Here is a 25574-nt window from a genome sequence, read left to right as displayed (position 1 = left end):
GAGGAATGGGATGAAGAGAAAAAAAAACATTCTTCAAACACACCAAAGTCTGTCCCCACCTCGGGGTCTTTACAGATGCTAGTTGATCGTCCTGAAACACACAGTCCTCTGGACCTTTCCATGCACCTGTACCTTCTTCATTTCAGGGCACAAGTCACCACCTCCAAGAGGCCTTCCTTCATCACTCTGAAATAAGCACTCCTCCTTACTAATTACTCTCTAGCCCCTTACTTAGCTTTTTAAAAATAGTACATAACACTACTTGAAATTTCATGGTTTCATTTATTTGTTTGTTGATTTCCCCCACAAAAATACAATAAGTAAAGGAATAATATGTACAAATACTTCTTTTTAAGAACAACTTGTATATTTTTCTAGGTGCATGAGTCCTGGCAGATTTTCCAGTACAGCTGTCCCTTGGTATCTACAGGGGATTGTTCCAGGACTCCCTGTGCATACCGAAATCTAGATGCTCAAGTCCCTTATATAAAATGGTATAGTATACCTGAAGATTTCAGGTATACTATACAGGACTGGATTAAATAACAATCTTCTCTTTAAGGTATCTTTTTGTATGGTAGTTAAAATACAGTTACCATATGGTATACATTTTTGATGTCCTAGAAGTATCCCTGCTACTTAATTTTGTTCTGGGAAAGGGACATGGCAAGTAGGCGATTGAGAGCTGGGTGTTTTGGAAGATCTATTAAACCAACAGGCAGGCTAAAAAAGTCAGTGTGGCCATAGGGCTAAGAATGAGAAAACTTCCTAGTGGCATCACTGTGGACACTGAGCAGCTGCATAACTACCTTCTAATAAAGTGAGCAAAAAAGAAAGGAGAATGAAAAAAAGGTGAGGTTAGGCCTACTGTTAAAAATACGTTTCAGTGAGAGCAAAGCTATGAAATATTTATTGACTGTTTACTGTTTTGAGCACATTTCAGAGGTCAATGGAATGATTCTAAATGCCTCTACCTACTAGAGCTGAAAAACAGACCATTTATATTATCTTCAAAAGAGTCTTTCTAACATCTAAAACAAATAATTCATTTGACAGACATGTTCTGAGTGACGATTATGTGCTAGACACCTTTTCTAAGTGCTAGGGATACAGCACTAAACAAACCGCATGGCTTTGGAGAGAAACAAAGTAAATAAGTAAATGACTTCGTAATTTAGAAGTATCATAAGAGCTATCTATGTAAGTACTTAAACCATGATAAGTAATTTGGAGAAAAAGAGACCAGAAAAAGGAGATAAAGACGTAAGTAACTCACCTGTATTCATTGTAGGTGGCCTGTTTGTTTTATGACAGAGTAGATTTTCTAATGTAACAAGGTTCCTTTATAATCAGTGTTCCCTTTATAAATATTGCACTTTATAAGATATATACTATAACTTCAATTATTTTCAATTATTAGTATATCTCCACTCTTAGAATATATTATTATTTATATTTATAACTTATTTGGTGACAAGATCTTGGTCAAGAACATAATCTATAATAAACTAACACCAGGCCTTTTCAGCTAAACACAATGCACTTTTGGATATTGCTTTATGAAGGTTTTGAGGAATGTATCATGGGGTTTTTTTTGTTTTTTTTTTTAAGTGAAGCCCTACTAAATTGTGACGCTTCCTAACAGTGAACCAAGGATTTCAGGTGGCAATAATTTTTGGTTCACTGGTCACCCCATCCTAAATTCATATAATGTAAATCAAATAGAAATAGCCTAAATCAAATAGAAATGTTGGTCATTAGTGTGACAACCAAGATGTAACAAAGCTTGACTCTGTTTTCCTATATAATTTGAAAAAGTATAATAAAAAACTAAAACTCTTGGGAAGAGCTCATTTCCAATTTAAAAAAAGCATCTGTTTTACGAACTAAAAATGTGTACATACTATTTCATTTTATTATGTTCTGGTTGTCTAGCACTTCAATTTGGATAAGAAAGGTTATAAAACATAAATTGAAGGTTTTCACAGAATAAAGCTTACCTTCAGGCTGGTATGAGAACGTGGTTGACTTAACTCCTGAAATTTCCATTGCTCTGATCCAGGGGTCTCGCCACCTTTCTGAGTGTCAGGTGTAAGCAATCCATCTCCAGCAGGTAATGGGAAAATCCCTAATGATATAGGGCGTTCTTTTCTATTTGGAGAGGGGAGAAAAATCAAGCATTAATTCGTTTTTAACTGTTACTCATCATGACTGTAAGTAATAAGGCTGGGCTGTCACTGCTCCAGAATTATCACTCTTAAGTAATTCTGTCTGCCTATCTGAACAAGCAGACTTACCAAAGAGAAAGGACAGAGTCTCAGAAGCTAAATTAGCCCCAGGGAATCAACTAAGAAAGGTATAAAATATAGTTTAGGAAATCTTATTAAGTTACTGATGAGTCCCTTACCCCAACTCCTGCTTTTAGACTTCCCAATTCCTCATGTTAATCCCTAGATATTTACCATGCCTCTTCAGGGTATCTCTTTTCTGCCTAGAGGAAAATCAATATATGGTCTAAATCAGGGCTACTGATTAAATGGTAAAAAGGACATGTGGACCAAAAAAATGCTGCCTGCCATTTCAGTAAACAAACAACGTTGCCTGCCATTCAGCCATCAGCCACTGCAGCCAGCCCTGATGGAGGGCCCTGAAGGGAATTCAGGATGGAGAAAAACAGTATACTGACCCTAGATAGTTAAGACGCATATCAAAGGAATAATTTCAATGAGCCCAGACTCCTGCATGTTCCCATACATAGAAAAGCATTAAAATCATTAACTTGAGATGTCTGTCTTTTGTGATTAGCAGAAATCTTTTGATGTTCCACTATATGTTGTTTTTTATCTATTTATTTATTTTTCTCAGCAAAAACTCCTATATATCCTGGTTCCCCCCTTTGCCGGTTTGGGACGGTTCCTCAGAGCTATCTGAGAGGCTGCCCTGCTGGGCTATAGCCCTTAGTAATGTCTCTGAATAAAACATTAATTCTCAACTTTTAGGGGGTGTGTGTGTGTGTGTGTGTGTGTGTGTGTGTGTGTGTGCGCGCGCGCGTGTGTGTGTGCGCGCGCGCGTGTGTGTGTGTGCGCGCGCGCTTTCAGAGTTTTATCCCCTAAAGTAGGAAAGCTGTATTGTTCTACAGAACCAATGTATGAGACCCTTTCCACCACATTATGTATGAGAAAACAATTGTCAGTTTCTCCAAACAAGGAGGCCAAAAAATTCTATGAAAGACTGTAGAGTTTCCAATGCTTTGTGGGAAATTCCAGGGAACAAGAGTTTCAATTTTAATAATAGAATTTTAACAAGAAACACATCCTTTGTTAATGCAAAGGACTTTTAGAGGGTAGAAATAAGCCTGGGTCATCCTGGGTCATTAACTCAAATGGAAATTAGCAAGAAATGAGACACCAAAGGTTTGGAGCTTCTAGGAACCATAGTGCTGCTGGTAAAAAATGTAAGTTAGAACAGAAACACTGAGGTTATAAATAAGTAATATAAATACATAATAAATTGGAAAATATTCAGTTTTTCTAAATAAGTCTTTATTCTGTAAGCTTATTTTCATACCAAGAAACTTAAGCCACTTTTGAAATGTGCCCTCACTGAACACAAAGGGTACACTGCTTTCATTCCTAATGACAATCAGAAAGGATCAGTACAACTGTCAAACACCTCCTTAAAGATGAGGTGAAGCAAAAGGGTTGATAGACTGCATTTCATTAAAGTTGTAGGCACAAGGAAATAGAACAGGACTTTTCTCTATCAAGAGTTAATTATTTATAACTTCTTCACACTTGGGGTACTTTTCCTATTTGATTTGGGAGGAAAATTCAAACGCATGTAGGCAGCATAATAAAAGGCTAGATTTTAAAACCAAATCTAAGTTTGTCTCCACGACCTGCCAGAACAACCAAATAACAAAGTAGTCGGCTATTCTTTCTACCAGTTACTCCCAAATGCTGGTTCAGCAAGAAAGTTGTCATAAGTCCACAGAGAAGAGGCATTATTTATTATATCCTTACTGGATAACACAGAACACGTTATACACATACATGCTTCCACATATCATAGAACCTGTTCTTTCTTGAGAATGACTCACCCCTTTGCCACATCTTTTCTGCTTGATTTTAAAATGCCCTTTATTTCACCAAATGATGGTGACAACGATTGGAAATTTTGGGTGGGGAACGTATTTTGGGAACTGAAAATCTAAGGGTCTAAGAGCTACTAGATTACTTATTGTTTTTTAACATATCTTAATGACTTTAGCAAAAAGTGACCAGGAATTTAATCAGATGGAAGTTAATGGAAGGCTCTCTAACCCCAAGTGCAAAGAAAGACAATACAAACTTCATTCGAATTCATCACACTGCCAATGATAATCAAAATACAGGCCAGTCATGAGAATTATCTTCCTTTATGAATGACAACACAATCATTTTCACACATGTTAAATACTGGAAAAGTTGGGGGAAGGAGTCGGCTGTGGGTCCAAGTTTTACTTTCCTACTCCTGTTAAATACTAAATCTACAATCCAAAATATAAGTAGAATTCAAACCTTTGTACTGCTTATATTTATCCTTCAGAAACTGCTTGACAGGGAGGGAATTTTTCTTCAGAGACTGATAGCTGTCAAGAGGGTCAATGATGCTCTAGGTTACACTGTTCCAACTGTGGAAAAATTGTATTACTACACACATCTTTTCTCTCCTTTTTTTACTGATAAACTACGTAAGACTTGGAGGGGAGGGAGAAGGACATGTAATTATGCACGTTAAGTAGAGTCCTATTTTCAAAAGGAAACCCTGAAAAGTGAACATTAGTCCTGTACTACATTGGTATGCATGTTTGATACTCTGTATGTTAAACGCTTCAGTAAAACTCACAAAAGAAACCAAAGAATGAAATACATGTGGGAAAATATCAAGTGGCAGATTTAAACCCCAGGTGTTTCAATAATGCATTACTATCTAGAAACAAAGCTATCATCAGGTATCAGAATCCTTGTTACATATTTTTAAAAACTGCCATATATCCATTTTTAAATTGGTTATTTAAATGTTATCTTATGTGCATAAATAACTTTGCAAATATGTTTTGAAACAGCTTTATTATTCCCATTTAAAACAAATAATAATTAATAAAATCTACTGTACATATTATAAAGAGCAGTAAAAAGGTTACATTTGTTCAACACCCACCATGTGGCAAGCACTCAGATGGATGATTATCTCATTTAATCCTCATAAGGAAATAGGAATTATTTTCCCTGGTTTCAGATTAGGAAAGGTGACACTCAGAGACGTTAGGCACTAGTAATCAGCAGAAATGGGATTCAAAGTCAGGCCTGTTTTGACTTCAAGACCCATGTACTTTCCTTGGAACTACCTATTTCTTGACAATTTAATCTTAATATTAAAGACTGAATATGGAAGACTTTCTTCAATCAGATCAACAGCAACTTTTATGTCAAGGAACTTTTTGAATTTAATCATAAGTTGTTATTTTATGAATAAAACAGCTAGAGCTAAAATAGTTTTGCTAACAATGTAGTAGATATAAGTGACTATGAAAATTATTTACTTGTTTAATTTACAATATATCTTGCGACTGATTGAATACAAAATAATCATCTCACGTGTTTTTTAAAACGACCCAATGGGGTAAGAACCTCAGAGGAGGAAACTCTGGCACAGAGAGTAAGCACCTTGCCAAAGGCCCCACAGCTCGCATGTGGCAGAGCGTTTGTAGCCAGGCAGTCTGACTCCAAACCTCTCACCCACTGCACAGCACTGCATGGCACAGCACTGCACTGCAAGGCACAGCACAGCACTGGCATCTTAAATGGAACGGAAACCTAAGCCAGCCCTTTAAGACTAATCTTATTTTAATAGTCTAAATATTCTTGAGTCAAGGTATTTTTCAATTTCCTAAAAGCCTATATATACATACATACAAATCCTTTATGTATTAAAATATACACAAGTAATAAGATTTGCTCCTGATTTTTATAAAATCAGGAAAAAAAAATGACCAAGTACCTAGTTTTAAGACCATAGTTGAAGTTTAATTTTTGGACCTTAAACTAATGTTGAACATGAATGGACCTATGAATAAAAAAAGAACACATTGAGGGAATTTACTACTTTAAGTACACAATTAGGAGTTGAGTCTTAAGTAAACACATATAAAAAGCTATACACTATGAACCCTCATTTAAAACGATGCACAAATCAAAAATCTCAACAAATCAATTTTAGTTTGATGAGTTAGAAAACAAAAGAAACCAAAACATTAAATCTCTAAAATACAGAAGATGGTTCTTAGAGCGTGCAAGTAGAGTGAAGAGCAGAAAAGCTACAGAGATTAATGACTACCCCCCACAAGCGGGCATGGATATTTGTCACCCAAGTCTACAAAGAAAAGGCAACATCTGACAAAACAATAGTGAATAGGCTCTGTAAAGCTTTCATAACTTTGATGTGTAAATAATTGGGGGGAAAAATGAATTCCTTGCCCTAAAAGGTTTAAATCCTTTTGCTTTAAAATATATTTTGTTTTAGAAAGAAAATATTTAAGTTGTCAGTTCCCATGAGCTGCTATCAAAAACTGCAAAAACTGCAAAAAGGATGCCTGAACCTCCATCAGTCAAAGGATAGTTGGAACAAAATAAACACCTATGGCCTGTGCCTAATCAACTACAAGTCCCACCATAAAAGATTATTTGCTCCTAAATATTCAGATACTAAACGAAGAGACTGTGCAAATTTAGACCCAATGCTCGACTCCTGCTCTCCCTTTACTCTTTGAACACTGCTTAAAACAAGACCGCACTGATCTTGTACTTGTGTATAAGTACAATCTGAAAATCTTTTTCTTAAGTCGGTGCTTTCCAAACACCAAGCCGTATCCCTAAGTGATAGCCCATAAATTACTATAAATAAGAAATGAAATCTCAGCTTCAATCCATTTTCCATTGTTTCAATCTGCAACAGAAATGGTTACAAAGAAGACCCGTGAAGCTAAAAATTCAAGAAAAACCAACTAAACAGGGACTTCTAAGAGAGACTAAAGTACCTGAGTATCCTTGGTAGGTTCTGCGTCAGAGCTGGCACTCCGGTAGAAATAGAAAAGTGCACAAGCAGCAAAACAGAGAGAGACACTAAGATAGCAGAATTAATGACCACCGCCCCGCCAACAAAGCCAAACACAAACAGCAGCATGCATCCAGGACTCATGGCGCTGTGCTGGCATGGTGAAACACCGGAACCAGGAGGCCTACACGGGGGCCAAAGGGGTATCTTTGTAGTGAGGATCTGTCATTCAGCTGCTGCCACAAAAACAATGCCATCAGCAGCAGCTTTCCACTCCATCCTGCAGCAGCTCCGAAGCGATGACGTCATCCCGCTCTCCCCACCTCATAACCATAGAGCTGCTGCTCCTAGCATTTATGCAGCAATCCAGAGCAACGGCAAGCCTATTAACTGTTTTCCTCTCCACTAAGAGTCCTGGCTTAGCTCATTGGCTACAGTGCTTGGAGATCTACATAATTTATTCACACTCCCACATCAAACAGAAGTCTTAGCTACTAACCCTTTCAAACATGCCTCTCTGTAACAAAAAGGACTTTTAAACCAATTATACAGGAGAAATGAACATTTTTCAGCATTCTCACAAATCAGACAATTTTAAACCTACTGTAATCTTCATTAAATATCAGAAATCAATCAAAATACCTCGATATGTTGCCATATAGCATGGCTCACAATTTACCTCTTCATTAGTGAAAGCTGTTCTGTTTTTCCATGCTACTCTCTCCGGTAGCATTCCAACTACAGTAGAGAGCTTTTTGAATCAGCTTAACTATTGTTCCAGGATTAAAGAACAGAGAGAAACAGAAACAAACAGATTATTTTATTACCCTTTTTCCCAAGGCAAAAATGTATTAAAAAGCTTACCTAATTCTACTATGAGCTGTGGACTCTAGTTGATCACCCCCTGAGAGCTGATGAAGTTTTGTTCTTTCTAAGTGTTCCATATAATTATGGATCATCTATTTTGAAGAAAGAAAAGAATACACAAAATTTTAAGACTAATACCTGGAATAAAAACATACTGTTTTAGCAAGGGAAACCTTTTAATATAAATTTCTTATTTATCAGACTACAGTTCCATGTAAAAGAATATTAAGGATGAAATTTTCTTTTAACGGCAAAGGAATATGCAAATGCTTACATTTAAGGATGCTAGTGTCCGCAAAAGTAGCCAACATCTTGCTTAGCATAGCAAAAAATTTTTTCGAACCCTGGCCACGCTTTCACTGCTGTGGCCAGGGTTCGATCCCTGGTCGGCGAACTGAGATCCCGCAGTGGCCCAGTGTGGCCAGATAAATAAATTTTTTTTTTAAGTATGCTTTTGTTGTGAAAATTTTACTTGGCATGCATGCATATACAAAAATTAAGAAGTATGTAAATCAATTTGAAACTGTTGTTTACTTCAGATAAACAAAAAGATGAACTCTGATGCATGGATTAAGATGGGTAATTCTATCAAATCAAATATAAAAGAATCAATCAGGCTGTTCCCCAATTAAAACTAGCCCAAATAAGAAATGTATCAGACAAGGAAAAATTAATACAGAATCACATGGATATGGTATATGAAAGCATTTTTAAAACTTTCAAATTTAAAGATTTTCTCTTTACCACCATTTAAAGAACAGTTTTGCAGAAATACAGTTTTCGTCTTTGTGTCAGTGAGTCAGAAATAAAGAGCTGTTTCCTTCTTGTATCAGGGAAAACTTTAAGGGAAAAAATTTAAATGAGACTAGTATAACAAAGTGATGGTTGGGCCAAATAGACACCAATTTAAATTTTCAAAAGATTTTAGAAAATCTAAGTCAAATTCTTTTATAATGGAGAGTGATTATATGAATTTGATTCGTTCAAATGGAAGAATCTAAGTTTCTTTAAGCATTCAAATGAATAGAAATCTCCCCTAGACTGCTTTTATAATAATCTATTGATATTTATTCAATATAGACAAATAAAAAGATTAAATAAAATGCAAAGATACAGAATCAGTTCTACCCCAAATAATGCATTCTATAGATTGATTCTTGTCTTAAATGAATACGTTAAAAATTTTTTAATTTAGAAGATGTTGAATTCCAAACCTTCTTCAAATGACTGACCCAAGTAACTATTTCTGACATTCCAAAATGGTCTACATAATGAAATTGGTTTCAACCCAATTAAACTAACACTTAATAGGACAGAACAACAACAACAAAATGGCAGCTAATATTCATTGAGCACCAACTACAAATCAGCCAGTGCATGTACATTGTTTCAATTAATCCTCACAACAACAATATGATTTTCTAGATAAACTCCAGTTTAAGGAGGTTAAAATAACTTGCCCAACTTGACCAGCTAGTTAATGATTAACTGTGCTCTAACTGTCAGCTAGTTGGTTTTGTGGCCAGAACTCAGGTCCATCTGACTCAGTCATCAGAGTAGGCAAGCATTACAGGACTCATGGTGTATCTGCCCTTTCAGTCAATTCTGCAGGCAGGCAATAAGTTCATTGTCCTTTCTTCCTCACTCCCACAAGAAAACCCCACATCCTAAAGCATTTCCTGATGTCTGAAATAAAATATGCACTATAGTCTACATATGCACAAAAAAGTAGAAATAATAAATTGTACATAAAAATTTAAGTTTTAATTACAGGGCTTCACAGAGTAGCTCTGGTGTTTTTTTTTAATAAAAAACTGAGTAGGGGGCAATGCTGCCAGGTAGAAAAGAGAGGTAGAGTAAAATAGGATATGCTTTAGATAAGCTACTATTGGGTCCACCAGCCCCATCCCTCCTTATCTCAGAATGGCAACTCTCAATTTTCTCCGGAAAATTAATTAACATTAATTCACACATATCCAGGAGTCAATTCAGCAACAAGTAGCTGGAGTCATGAAGAAGGGTCCCAAGCACACTGTTTAGAACATCCCAACTCCCCTCCCACTTAGAGAAATCTTCACAGCAGAGGTTGACTGTCAACTTTGGCTAAAACTGAAATGCAAGGCAATAGTTATTAGAAAAGCAAGGCAAAAATAGAGGTTTTGAAGACAAGTGGCATGAATCCTTTTAATTCTGTTGGCCTTGAATCCATCCATATGCAGCTCAAAATCCTATAAGTATATCCACAAAGCCACTATTCTTAAAGTGGTTGAGGTGGCATAAGACAAAGAGGCAAAGAAAATTTTCTAGTGCATTTAACGTCCATGTGTTTCATAACCTAAAAGCATTATTGAAAATTCAGGCAAGGGAATCAGACAGACCCAGGTTCAAATCCAGTCACATACTAGCATGGAATTTGGGACAAATCACTCCATCTTCTCTTTCTAAGCTTCAATCTGTAAAATGAGGGTGGATTATAAGAATTTACTCAGAGGATGAGATGAAAATGCATTTAAACAGTCCCTGATGTAAGACCGGGGTTCAAGTTTTTAGTGATTAATATAACAGTATGTATATTTCCTCCAATGCCCTCTTCAAGATATGTCTTCTTTCAAGCAAATTCAGTAATGTGTATAAAATTTTGAAGTTAATTAGAGAACAGTTATTCACATTACAAAAAGAGCCAGAGATTTCTCTTAAGCAGCAAACAATGCTTTTGATAAAAGTGCTTTTAAACAACTTTTTTGTAGCCTATAACAAAGGTTACCTTGGTTAGAAGTAACAGTGGAAAGATTAAGGTTAAATCTTTCAGACTTCCTTTCCCTGAAGGTTTTCAGAATTTACCTTTAAAGGACACCTAGTTCTTTAGCATTGGATAGCTATTTATAATTGCTAATTGAATTGTATTTCTAGTACAGCTGTATAAACACAGAAAAATGTGGGCTAGAACAGAAAAGACCCACATTTTAAAGCAGCCATATCTGTGTTATATAAACCTTCCTTGAGGCAGAACGAAATACAGAGAGCCTATCAGGGCAGAGGATAGAAGCTGCTTAGGACTAAGGGTGGGGACCCTATGAAAATGCTACATGTAAGATCTGCCTTGGTTACTAGAGAGACCCAAATCTCTGCCTTGGTATTTAGGATTTTCCTGAGATCTTTTCTTCTTCCTGGGCTGTCCTTCTCTGAAGGATCAGAAATAGAAAAATTATTATATCTTTTCATTTGAAATTAAGATGTCAGGTTGCTTTTTCTGCTGGAACACATCTTCACTTTTGCTAAATACGTATATGAGAGAAAATATGAAATTTCACTTTACAATGATTTTTTTTCTAGACTGCATATTTTATACATATTTCAATTTAACAATCCTCAACTATTACAAAGGTTAAAACTTCAGTGAAAAAACAAAATGACTACTCATTATTCATCACTATCAACTATTTATGGCACATAAACCTATTCCCCCAAACATGCTTATAATTATCAGCATTGATAAGCACTACCAGTACAGGGCATTGTTCAGGCACTGAAATGAATGGTGTGAAAAGAACCAACAATAGACCTTTAACAATCAATTGTTCTTTAACAGTCTTAATATCTACCAAGTATCTGTCTTATTAAAATGTGGTTATTTTTTACATACTGAAAAGGCTGCTGTGTAAGCTGTTCCTGTTTTTCAAGAGCTCTATGGTTCCAGCCCTCTGTGGCCAATCTTTTTCCTCCACCACTAAATATCAATTCTGTGACACTTCATGCTTAGTGTGTGGTTATGTAAGTTAAAACAGTAATAATCAAACCTCACATGTCAGGAAGAAATTCCAACACCTCCCCAAGAAAGTGTTAAGCACACTAGTCTCCAAAGCAAATGAAACTGAGTGCAGTGGGGTTTCACATTCCTTAAAAGCAACAATATAGGTCCCGACCAGAGGCAGGATAAGAGATCACCCAAACTAGTGAAAGGAAAATGGAAGCTGAAGACTGGAACCATCTGTATCATGGGAAAGACTGGACTAGAAAGGGAAAGAGAGCAATTATTTTTTTCAGGTAACAGTGCATGCATCTATGAAAATTCTATTTATTTAGGTATGTGAACCCCAGAATGACCATGATACACAGAAACAATTTTCACATTAAGGAGATAGAAAGAAACAAAGGAAACATATAAAAGGCTGACAGAAAATCATAAAAAGAAGGTTAAAAAACCCTCAAGTACATTTTCTAAATTGCTTTGAAGAGATTATGTGCTAGAGTTGTTCATCTAAAATACTGAAATTTCATGCAGGAAGCCTGTTTTAGAGTCATTTTAAGACATTATCATTTGTCTATTTGTTATGAGCTTGATGCAAATAAGTCCTTTATACTGTATTATAAATGTAGAGACTCTGACCAACAATTTACCAATCCATCATTTCCCAACAGGTAACAAAACAAATTATATCTATTCTCTCATATTAGTATCACGTATACTTTTTATTATGCACACATTAAGTTTTTACTTAACCAGCCAAAGACACAAGTATTGGAACTGCCTTAATAATTACATTATTCTGTGGCACACTAATTCACCACATGAAAACTTAATGCCAGATAAAAGACATTAAAAGTCAACATTTGGTAACTAAGTACATGCTACATGAAATTTAAAGTCTTCTCAAAATAATCCCCAAGGATTATACTAGCTGATTTTCAAAGAGAAATTAAGACACAATTTCTAAGGTTAATTTCTGTATCTCAATATTAGCATGGTAAGAACAACCTAGAAACCCACCTCTGTGTGTCTTTGATGTAATGCATTATATTCCTTCTTCAGTTCTGCTTCTCTTTCTTCAAGTCTGCTAACTGAAATTAAGATACATACACTTAATCAAAACAAAATATAAGAAATTTACTTGAAAATTCTATCTTTAAAACTTGGAATGGGTTATCCATAATCCTTGATAACTTCAGGACTCATTGCTCCATATGAAATTCTTCACAAAGCTAGTGACCTCGTTTCATCATCCTTAATAAAACTTTTGGAGAAGGAATAAACAGAATTTTTTAAAAAACTAAACATCCGATTGCTTCTCCTAATATGTATATGTTTATCAGGTCATCCCCATATAAGTAGGTTTTTAACATGATATAGAATTACCTCTTGGAAAAACACTTTACAAATCTCCTCATAGAAGTTTTAACCTGGGACTAGGGTCCAAATCATTGATTTCTAATATTATTCCAGCTCTTTTTCACTACTGAGCAGTATGTGAACATGTCACTATTTATAAGTACTTTCTCTACTTCAGGTCTTAATTTCAGGGACTCATCTTCTTTTATTTAGCTCCCTCTGCTGATGGAGTTTGTGTGAGCCACTACGTGGCTCATGGAGCACAACTTTGATACTTCAAAAAAAAGTTTTAAGATCCCAAGATATAGAATGTCAGAACAGGATTTCACAGGAAAGAATGGTATCAGAGAGGAGTGATTCTGAGAGAAGATGGAATCCAAGCAGGACCACGAAGAAACTACAGTACCCAAGATAGATAGTGATGACAGTAGAGCAGGCAGGCACTGTTATCACAGAGAATGGAACACAAAACCGTGGAGGTGGCAAGGAAGAGGGGAGACCAGCCAGCCTGGAGGAGCCCATACTGGCTAAGGAGCAGTGGGAGACAGTCTGCTGGGGAGAAGTAAAGCTGGTGCTAAAGGAGCTTGTCAAGATACTCATTTAAGTCTGTCTGAAAGCATGCGAGCAGTTGTAAATGATCTCTTGGTATAAGGGTCAGCTAGCTATAAACAGGCAAGGCTGTTTGTAAGTGACAGCCAGTGACTGTGTCAGTTGGCTGTAGAAGTAACTACTTATGAACTATAACAGCACATGCATGAATGTTTTCATATGCCTAATATTAACACACCAGACACCATATATCACATAACTTGTGCTGCCTGGTAAACTCATTTTTGGTTTGTGTAGCTTTGTTTGAATATATTGAAAATATACCATTAATTAGGAAACCTGTAGCTTTGACTTTTGATTTGTTTCTAATCAAGCCTATGTGTTGGCTCATTAAATTTGCAACAGTGAGTAAACACACTACAGTATCCATAGAGTCACACTTTATCGTGCCAGGCAAGGCTTGAGGACATGGGCTGCTCATCTTATCTTGTGGCTGAAAGCAATAAAAAGCAAACCTATAAGGCAGCTGTCTTGTGATAACACAACAGATACTGAAACCATAATAAATTTTAGTGCAGCTTCTGTGATTTTTATTTAAAAACAGGAAATCCAAGCAACTTACCAATTAAATTAATCTAAAAGCATAATCCTAAAGCTACTGAGTGAACCATAAGTATCTTTAATTGCTCATCTGTGTGAATCAAAATTTTCCTGGTATTGTGCAACCAAAACAAAAAATTAGAGGCTGAGACTAAAATAAAATTCCAACTATCATCCATAACCCTCAATTTCAAATTTGTGCTCAACAGTAGAGCCCCATTACTCTTGTCAACTAACTTGGTATAAATTCATAAGATAAATTTATATCACCATCACTACCACTACTATTAACAGCTAACATTATATAGTACTTGTTATGTAACATGCACTGTCCTACGTACTTTATATTAACTAACTTGAGCCTGACATTAACCTTATGATGAAAGTTTAATACATTTCATTTTAGAGATAACGAAACTGAAGTAAATAGGGGTTAAGTATCTTGCCCAAATTCACAAAGCTAGTAAATGGCAAAACTACAATTCCTAATGGAAGAGACTAGATCCAGAATCAGCTTTTAAGTACCATGGTATTCTGCCTCTCAAGAGATACTCTTTTAATTTGTTTTATATATTGGAGTCAACTTTAAAATTTCACTTTGGGGAAAAAAAGTATAGAGAGTACTCCTTTATTACTTGAAATAAAAAGCCCTCTGTCTGGAAAGAACCTAATCACAGATACTACAAAACTCAAAGGTATCAAACTGCCAAGTAAAATATGTACCCAACTTTATTAATCATGATGAAATGCATATTAAAGCCCAAATGTGGGAATTCCCAGGTGGTCTAATGGTTAGAGCTCTGTGCTCTCACTGCCGAGGGCCCGGGTTTGATCCCTGGTCGGGGAACTAAGATCCCATAAGCCAGGTGGCGTGGCAAAAAAACAAACAAACAAACAAACAAAAAAGTAAAAAAACAAAATGCAACACTACTACATACCTGTCAGAATAGCTAAAATGAAAAACAGTGTTGGTAAGGAACAAGTTCTGGTAAGGAACTTTTATACACTGCTGGTGGGAGTATAAATTGGTACACCCAATTTGAAAACTGGCAAGATTTAATAAAGTTAATATTTGCCAACCCTATGACAAAACAAGTTCATTACTATGAAATATGTCTACGTGTCCACCAAAAGGCATTTAAGACAATACTCAAAGCAGCACTATTTGTGCCCCAACCTGGAATCAACCCAAATATCCACCAACAGCAAAATGGATAAATATTCATGCACTGGAATACTATATAATAATGAGAATGAGGAAATTATTGCTGTACACAACATCATGGACAAATCTCACAAACAGGATATTGAGGAAAAGCAGCAGAAGCAAAAGAATACAAAGTTCATATACATACATAACTAATCTAAAACTAATCTAATGTGTTAGAAGTCAGGATAGTGGTTACCTTTGGGGAGGAGTTATGACCTGATGAATTTACTGTGTATACAGCCCAACCCCACCCCAGTCCAAACATAATGTGTACCCATTCACACAAGCACTTTCCTTGGCTTGAATACTCATCATTCTTTATGTTCTCCGAGAACTCCTATAAATTCAACATATAGCACAGGATTTAAAACAGACTATTCAGAACCATAACAAATAAGCTGTATTGATTCATCATTAAAATGTACAGGGAGATGAGGAAAAAATGTTACCAGATTGGAGAATTATAAAACGAATAGGGCTTCCCTGGTGGCGCAGTGGTTAAGAATCCGCCTGCCAATGCAGGGGACACTGGTTCAAGCCCTGGTCCGGGAAGATCCCACATGTCACGGAGCGACTAAGCCCGTGTGCCACAACTACTGAGCCTGCACTCTACAGCCCGCGAGCCACAACTGCTAAGCCCGTGTGCTACAACTACTGAAGCCCGTGCTCCACAAGAGAAGCTACCGCAACGAGAAGCCTGTGCACCGCAACAAAGAGTAGCTCCCACTCGCTGCAACTAGAGAAAGCCCACGTGCAGCAACAAAGACCCAATGCAGCCAAAAAAATAATAATTTAAAAAAGAAAGAAAGAAAGAAAGAAAAAATGATTGCCATCATTGGAGGATAAATTGGAATTACTCTTTTGAAGGTCACATTGGTGATATGTATTAAAATAAGCAATGTGTATATCCTTTGATCCATTGTTACTATTCATTTGAAAAGGGCCTAGAACAGGACCTCACACACCTGTGTCTTTCAAATACAACAATTAAAGGTACCGTTAAAATGAATGCAGTATTGGGCTTCCCTGGTGGCGCAGTGGTCGAGAGTCCGCCTGCCGATGCAGGGGACATGGGTTCGTGCCCCAGTCCGGGAAGGTCCCACATGCTGCGGAGCGGCTGGGCCCGTGAGCCATGGCCGCTGAGCCTGCGAGTCCGGAGCCTGTGCTCCGCAAAGGGAGAGGCCACAACAGTGAGAGGCCTGTGTACCACACACAAAAAAATAAAATAAAATAAAAAAGTTAAAAAAATAAAATGAATGCAGTATTATCATAAATGCTGACATGGGATGGTGCCTAGAACTTAATGGAAGGATGTTGAATGTTACTGCTATATCTGAAATGTAAAAATATAAAACAATGCACAGTATGATGTCACTAAGATGTCTACAAAGTCAAAACGAACTGATTTTCTCTCCCAAACCTGCTCTTTCCCATAATCTTCTTACTCAGGCAAAAATCTTGCAACTATCCTTTCGCTCTTCTCTTTTCCCACACTGCAATCCATCAGCAAATCCTGTCCAGTTTACCTTCAAAATAAATCTAGAATCTGACAACTTTTTTTTTTTTTTTTGCGGTACGCAGGCCTCTCACTGTTGTGGCCTCTCCCGTTGCGGAGCACAGGCTCCGGACGCGCAGGCTCAGCGGCCATGGTTCACAGGCCCAGCCGCTGCGCAGCATGTGGGATCTTCCCAGACCGGGTCACAAACCCGTGTCCCCTGCATCGGCAGGCGGACTCTCAACCACTGTGCCACCAGGGAAGCCCTCTGACAACTTTTCACCACTTCTATCACTCCCACCTTGATATAAGACATCATCTCTTGCCTGGATTATTACAATTATCTCCTGACTAGTGTTTCTGCTCTAGTCTCTGCTCCCCTGTGTTTAAATGGTAACCTGGCTGCGGTCAGATAGTGACTGACTGCTCAAAACCGTTCAACAGCTTCCCGTGACAGAAAGAAAGAAAGGAAGGAGTGAGGGAGGGAGTCCTTACTCTAGCCTACAAGACCCTTCAGGATCAGATGTGTCAAGCCACACCACTTTTGTTCCCATGGAGAATTCTTGTCTCCCCACCCAACTGTTACAGACTGAATTGTCTCCGACCCAAATTCATATGTTGAACCCCTAGCCAATGTAACTATGTTTGTAAACAGGGCTTTCAAGAGGTAATTAAGGGGAATTCCCTGGTGGTCCAGGGTTAGGACTTGCTCACTGCTGAAGCCTGGGTGCAATTCCTGGTCGGGGAACTAAGATTCCGCAAGCTGCGCAGCACAGCCAAAAAAAATAAATAAATAAAAATAAAATAAAAAGGTAATTAAGGTTAAATGAGATCATAAAGATAGGGTCCTAACTCAATAGAACTGGTATCTTTTTTTAAGAAAAGGAAATGATAACAGAGCTCTTTCTCCCCACACACGCACAGAGAAAAGGTCCTGTGAGAACACAGAGAGAAGGCGGCCATCTGCAAGCCAGGGAGAGTGGTCTCAGAAGAAACCAAACCTGCCAGCACTTTCCAGCCTTTAGAACTGTGAGAAAATTAATTTCTGTAATTTAAGCCACCCAGTCTGTGGTATTTTGTTATGGCAGCCCTACAAGAACTATTGATAAATACCATTAAGTTAACCTTTGAGAGAAGCTTTTATACACAGTTTATCAATTGACTTGGGACAGACAGCTGAGCTTGTAGCTCAGAGAAACAGGTCCTGACTGACTTTATGGCAGCTTGCTAACCGACGTTGGTTTGTGTGGCTTTGTTGTAATGTACTACTTAATCGTAAGAATGCGGGAAAGACATAAAGCCCCAAAATACCACTAATTGCCGGAAATCTACCATTTACCTAAATGAACATGATTATTGTTCAAACTGGCTACAAAACTAATAAATTTTTGTAGAAATCTACAAAAATTTCTTAAATTTCTATTAATCACTCTGTCCCCTTAAGCATTTTGTATTATTTCTATCGATAATTCCTTTATCCTCCATTCACAGCTTTTTAACCCATTAGACTTAACGTTCTACTTATTTCCATTTGGCATCATAGTCTTACTTTCACCTCAAAAATAAACTTGATAAACTATTAACTCATTCTCTAATCAACCATTTCACATTATATTTACTAATCTCATATAAATCATCTATATCTGTATTATTTCTTAGCAAGCCTGTATCATACAAGAAAGGGCATTTAACACATGCAAACCACATATGGTTACATGTGACTTGCCCCTGACTGTTATTTTTTTCAATAGATTTTATTTTTTAGAGCAGTTTATGGTTCACAGAAAAAATGAAAGTACAGTTTCCATACACCCCTGCCGCCACACACCCATATCTTCCCCCACTATCTACATTCCACACCAGTGTGGTACATATATTACAGTCAGTAAACCTACACTGACACATCATAATCACCCAAACACTAAAGTTTACATCAGGATTAACTCTTTGTGTTGAATATTCTACAGATTTGGACACATACATAATGACATGTATCCACCATTACAGTTTCATACAGAATAGTTTCATTGCCTTAAAAATCCTCTGTTTGCCACATATTCATCCCTCCCTCCCTCCCTCCCTCCCGCCCACTGTCCATTTTAACCATGGTAACACTTATCTTTTTACTGTCTCTATAGTTTTGCCTTTTTCAGATTGGCTTCTTTTACTCTGTCATACCTTTTTGAGGTTCTTCCATGTGTTTTCATGGCTTGATACATCACTGCTTTTTAGCACTGAAAAATATTCCACTGTATGGATGCACCACAGTTTATTCCTGTTATTTTCATAAGTGCTACAATCTTAAAACTAAAAGCCTGAAATGCTCATCATCTCATCTAAGCACTGAAGTTAATTTTCTTAATCTACAAATATTTTCAGTTAGTACTGCTGCATATTACAAACTTCTACGCTGACAGATGATTTCCATATTTTCACTGTTCTTAATACAAAATAAATCACAAGTACACTTAAATCAAGCTCTCTCTCAGCTTTCTGTAAGACTACATGTTACCTATTACAGTATTCAACACAACTAATCTTATCTTTTAAGGCAGCAAAAGATCCAGGCTAAAAGTAGAACTGACAACACTGTACTTTACATCAGCCTATTAGTCTGATGCATCGCTGTTGTATTCTGATTTTCTCTCACCTGTAACTGTTTTTAAGAACGTTGCATCCAGAAGCTGCAGAAACTGTGCACTCTCTTCAACTGCACATGAAACATTCTCCAGGATAGATCACGTGCTATGCCACAAAACAAGTCTCAGTAAACTTAAAAACACTGAAGTCGTATCAAGCCGCTTTTTCAACCACAGTGCTATGAGACTTGAAATCAACTACAAGAAGAAAACCACAAAAAATACAAACATGTGGAAGCTAAACAAATGCTACTAAGCAACCAATGGGTCAATGAAGAAATCAAAGAGGAAGTAATGAAAATGGAAACATAATATTCCAAGACCTGAAAATGGAAACATAACATTCCAAAATCTATGGGAGACAGCAAAAATAGTTCTAAGAGGGAAATTCAAGAAACAAGAAAAATCTCAAATAAACAATATAATCTTACACCTAAAGGAACTGGAAAAAGAAAAACAAAAACCAATGTTTAGAGAAAGAAGGAAATAATAAAGATTAGAGTGGAAATAGGGACCTTCAAGATGGCGGAGGAGTAAGACGTGGAGATCACCTTCCTCCCCACAAATACATCTACATGTGGAACAACTCCTACAGAACACCTACTGAATGCTGGCAGAACACCTCAGACATCCCCACGTACCTGGGTAGGGCAAAAGAAAAAAGGAAAAACAGAGACAAAAGAGATGGGACGAGACCTGCACCTCTGGGAAGGAACTGTGAAGGAGGAAAAGTTTCCACACACTAGGAAGCCACTTCATTGGCAGAGATGGGGGTGGGCGGGGGGAACCTTTGGAACCACAGAGGGGAGCGCAGCAAAAGGGGTGCAGAGGGCAAAGCGGAGAGATTCCTGCAAAAGGGATCAGAGCTGACCAGCATTCACTAGCCTCAGAGGCTTGTTTGCTCACTCGCCAGGGCGGCTGGGGGCTGGGAGCTGAGGCTCCGGCTTCGGAGGTCAGATCCCAGGGAGAGGACTGCGGTTGGCTACGTGAACACAGCCTGAAAGGGGCTAGTGCGCCACAGCTAGCAGGGAGGGAGTCCGGGAAAAAGTCTGGAACTGCCTAAGAAGCAAGAGACCACTGTTTGGGGTGCGTGAGGAGAGGGGATTCAGAGCACCACCTAAACAAGCTCCAGAGATGGGCGCAAGACGCGGCTACGAGCTCAGACACCAGAGATGGGCATGAAATGCTAAGGCTGCTGCTGCAGCCACCAAGAAGCCTGTGTATAAGCACAGGTCACTATCCACACCGCCCCTCCTGGAAGCCTGTGTAGTCCGCCAGGCCAGGGTCCCATGATCCACAGACAACTTCCCCAGGAGAACACACACCGTGCCTCAGGCTGGTGCAACGTCATGCCGTCCTCTGCCGCCACAGGCTCGCCCCGCATTCCATACGTGTCCCTCCCCACAGCCTGAGTGAGCCAGAGCCCCCTAATCAGCGGCTCCTTTAACCCCGTCCTGTCTGGGCGGGAACAGATGCCCTCCGGCGACCTACACACAGAGGCGGGGCCAAATCCAAAGCTGAGCCCCGGGAGCTGTGAGAACAAGTAAGAGAAACGGAAATTTCTCCCAAAAGCCTCAGGAGCAGCGGATTAAATCTCCACAATCAACTTGATGTACCTGCATCTGTGGAATACCTGAAAAGACAACGAATCAACCCAACATTGAGGCGGTGGACTTTGGGAGCAAGGATATATATATTCTTTCTTAACTTTTTCTCTTTTTGTGTGTATGTGTATGCTTCTTTGTGTGATTTTGTCTGTATAGCTTTGCTTTTACCATTTGTCCTAGGGTTCTGTCTGTCCGTTTTGTTTGTTTGATTTTTCTTTTCTTACTTTTTAATATTTTTTACTTCTAAGAATTATGTTTTATTTTATTCCATTTAAGTTTTTTCTTTCTTTTTTTATCCCTCTTCTTCTGAGCCATGTGACTGACAGGGTCTTGGTGCTCCGGCAGGGTGTCAGGCCTGTGCCTCTGAGGTGGGAGAGCCGAGATCAGGACATTGGTCCACCAGAGACCTCCCAGCTCCACGTAATATCAAATGGCGAAAGCTCTCCCACAGATCTCCATCTCGACGTTAAGACCAACCTCCACTCAACAACCAGCAAGGTACAGTGCTGGACACCCTATGCCAAACAACTAGCAAGACAGGAACGCAACACCACCCATTAGCAGAGAGGCTGCCTAAAATCATAATAAGTTCACAGACACCCCAAAACACACCACTGGACACGGTCCTGCCCACCAGAAAGACAAGTTCCAGCCTCATCCAGCAGAAAACAGGAACCAGTACCCTCAACCAGAAAGCCTACACAACCCACTGAACCAACCTTTCGCACTGGGGGCAGACACCAAAGAAAGCAATGGGAACTACGAACCTGCAGCCTGCAAAAATGAGACCCCAAACAAAGTAAGTTAAGCAAAATATGGGAAGACAGAGAAATACACAGCAGATGAAGCATCAAGGTAAAAAAACCCCACCAGACCAAACAAATGAAGAGGAAATAGGCAGTCTGCCTGAAAAAGAATTCAGAGTAATGATAGTAAAGATGATCCAAAATCTTGGAAACAGAATGGAGAAAATACAAGAAAAGTTTAACAAGGACCTAGAAGAACTAAAGAGCAAACAAACAATGATGAACAACACAATAAATGAAATTAAAAATTCTCTAGAAGGAATCAATAGCAGAATAACTGAGGCAGAAGAATAGATAAGTGACCTGTAAGATAAAATAGTGGAAATAACTACCACAGAGCAGAATAAAGAAAAAAGAAGGAAAAGAATAGAGGACAGTCTCAGAGACCTCTGGGACAACATTAAATGCACCAACACTCAAATTATAGGGGTCCCAGAAGAAGAAGAGAAAGAAAAAAGGGACTGAGAAAATATTTGAAGAGATTATAGTTGAAAACTTCCCTAACATGGGAAAGGAAATAGTGAATCAACTTCAGAAAGCACACAGGGTCCCATACAGGATAAATCCAAGGAGAAACACACTAAGACACATATTAATCAAACTATCAAAAATTAAATACAAAGAAAAAATATTAAAAGCAGCATGGGAAAAGCAACAAATAACATACAAGGGAATCCCCATAAGGTTAACAGCTGATCTTTCAACAGAAACTCTGCAAGCCAGAAGGGAGAGGCAGCACATATTTGAAGTGAAGAAAGGGAAAAACTGACAACCAAGATTACTCTACCCAGCAAGGATCTCATTCAGATTCGACGGAGAAATTAAAACCTTTACAGACAAGCAAAAGTTAACACAATTCAGCACCACCAAACCAGCTTTACACCAAATGCTAAAGAAACTTCTCTAGGCAGGAAAGAGAAGAGAAGGAAAAGACCTACATTAACAAACCCAAAACAATTAAGAAAATGGTAAAACGAACATACATACAGATAACTACCTTAAATGTAAATGGATTAAATGCTCCAACCAAAATACATAGACTGGCTGAGTGGATACAAAAACAAGACCCGTATATATGCTGTCTACAAGAGACCCACTTCAGACCTAGGGACACATACAGACTGAAAGTGAAGGGATGGAAAAAGATATTCCATGCAAATGGAAACCAAAAGAAAGCTGGAGTAGCAATTCTCATATCAGACAAAATAGACTTTAAAATAAAGACTATTACAAGAGACAAAGACGACACTACATAATGATCAAGGGATCAATCCAAGAAGAAGATATAACAATTGTAAATATTTATGCACCCTACATAGGAGCACCTCAATACATAAGGCAAATGCTAACAGCCATAAAAGGGGAAATCGACAGTAACACAATCATAGTAGGAGACTTTAACACCCCACTTTCACCAATGGACAGATCATCCAAAATGAAAATCAATAAGGAAGCACAAGCTTTAAATGATACATTAAACAAGATGGACTTAATTGATATTTATAAGACATTCCATTCAAAAACAACAGAATACACTTTCTTCTCAAGTGCTCATGGAACATAATCCAGGATAGATCATATCTTGGGTCACAAATCAAGCCTTGGTAAATTTGAGAAAACTGAAATCGTATCAAGTATCTTTTCCAACCACAACACTATGAAACTAGTTATCAATTACAGAAAAAAAATAAAATCTGTAAAAAATACAAACACAAAGGGGCTTCCCTGGTGGCACAGTGGTTGGGGGGTCCGCCTGCCAATGTGGGGGATACGGGTTCGTGCCCCAGTCCGGGAGGATCCCACGTGCCACGGAGTGACTGGGCCCGTGGGCCATGGCCGCTGAGCCTGCGTGTCTGGAGCCTGTGCTCTGCAGCAGGAGAGGCCACAACAGTGAGAGGCCCGCATACTGCAAAAAAAAAAAAAACACATAGAGGCAAAACAATACACTACTAAATAACCAAGAGATCACTGAAGAAATCAAAGAGGAAATCAAAAAATACCTAGAAACAAATGACAGTGAAAACACGACGACCCAAAACCTATGGGATGCAGCAAAAGCAGTTCTAAGAAGGAAGTTTATAGCAATACAATCCTACCTCAAGAAACAAGAAAAATCTCAAATAAACAACCTAACCTTACACCTAAAGCAATTAGAGAAAGAAAAACAAAAAAACCCCAAAGTCAGAAAAGGAAAGAAATCATAAAGATCAGATCAGAAATAAATGAAAAAGAAATGAAGGAAACGATAGCAAAGATCAATAAAACTAAAAGCTGATTCTTTGAGAAGATAAATAAAATTGATAAACCATTAGGCAGACTCATCAAGAAATAAAGGAAGACTCAAATCAAGAGAATTAGAAATGAAAAAAGAAAGTAACAACTGACACTGCAGAAATACAAAGGATCGTGAGAGATTACTGCAAGCAACTCTATGCCAATAAAATGGACACCTGGAAGAAACGGACAGATTCTTAGAAAAGCACAACCTTCTGAGACTGAACCAGGAAGAAACAGAAAATACAAACAGACTGATCACAAGCATTGAAATTGAAACTGTGATTAAAAATCTTCCAACAAACAAAAGCCCAGGACCAGATGGCTTCACAGGTGAATTCTATAAAACATTTAGAGAAGAGCTAACACCTATCCTTCTCAAACTCTTCCAAACTATAGCAGAGGGAAGAACACTCCCAAACTCATTCTACGAGTCCACCATCACCCTGATACCAAAACCAGACAAAGATGTCACAAAGAAAGAAAACTACAGGCCAATATCACTGATGAACATAGATGCAAAAATCCTCAACAAAATACTAGTAAACAGAATCCAACAGCACATTAAAAGGATCATACATGGGCTTCCCTGGTGGCGCAGTGGTTGAGAGTCCGCCTGCCAATGCAGGGGACACAGGTTTGTGCCCCGGTCCAGGAAGATCCCACATGCCATAGAGCAGCTGGGCCCGTGCGCCATGGTCGCTGAGCCTGCGCGTCTGGAGTCTGTGCTCCACAACGGGACAGCCACAACAGTGAGAGGGCTGCGTACCACAAAAAAAAAAAAAAAAAGGATCATACACCATGATCAAGCAGGGTTTATTCCAGGAATGCAAGGATTCTTCAATATACGCAAATCAATCAACGTGTTACACCATATTAACAAATTGAAGGAGAAAAACCATATGATCATCTCAATAGATGCAGAGAAAGCTTTTGACAAAATTCAACACCCATTTATGATAAAAGCCCTGCAGAAAGTAGGCGTAGAAGGAACTTTCCTCAACATAATAAAGGCCATATATGACAAACACACGGCCAACATCGTTCTCAATGGTGGAATACTGAAACCATTTCCACTAAGATCAGGAACAAGACAAGGTTGCCCACTCTCACCACTCTTATTCTACATAGTTTTGGAAGTTTTAGCCACAGCAATCAGAGAAGAAAAAGAAATAAAAGGAATCCAAATCGGAAAAGAAGCAGTAAAGCTGTCACTGTTTGCAGATGACATACTATACATAGAGAATCCTAAAGATGCTACCAGAAAATTACTAGAGCTAATCAATGAGTTTGGTAAAGTAACAGGATATAAAATTAATGCACAG

The 25574-nt window shown here is 38.1% G+C and overlaps 1 protein-coding gene across 16 annotated transcripts in view; it reads right to left on the bottom strand.

Moving 5' to 3' along the window:
* SPAG9 (sperm associated antigen 9) overlaps positions 1 to 25574 on the bottom strand; it is a 149097-nt gene that overhangs the window by 60885 nt on the left and 62638 nt on the right. For 14 of the 16 annotated variants that reach the window (XM_089901077.1, XM_089901080.1, XM_089901082.1 and 11 more), the window contains 3 exons: positions 12731 to 12801; positions 7960 to 8054; positions 2001 to 2151 (listed from right to left, as the gene is read on the bottom strand). In XM_089901077.1, the coding sequence (XP_089757203.1) occupies positions 2001 to 2151; positions 7960 to 8054; positions 12731 to 12801 (317 nt within the window). Of the gene's footprint in view, positions 1 to 2000; positions 2152 to 7078; positions 7928 to 7959; positions 8055 to 12730; positions 12802 to 25574 lie in introns of those variants that run through there. The other 2 variants (XM_089901087.1, XM_022558174.3) reach the window with 2 other exon arrangements.

This window comes from Delphinapterus leucas, chromosome 19, assembly GCF_059928025.1.
Source record: "Delphinapterus leucas isolate spDelLeu-1000000601 "Yukka" chromosome 19, BTC_Dleu_Yukka2, whole genome shotgun sequence".
NCBI classification, from domain to species: domain Eukaryota; kingdom Metazoa; phylum Chordata; class Mammalia; order Artiodactyla; family Monodontidae; genus Delphinapterus; species Delphinapterus leucas.
The sequence above is the reverse complement of the archived record's forward strand: the minus strand, read 5'-3'. Positions and strand labels throughout refer to the sequence as shown.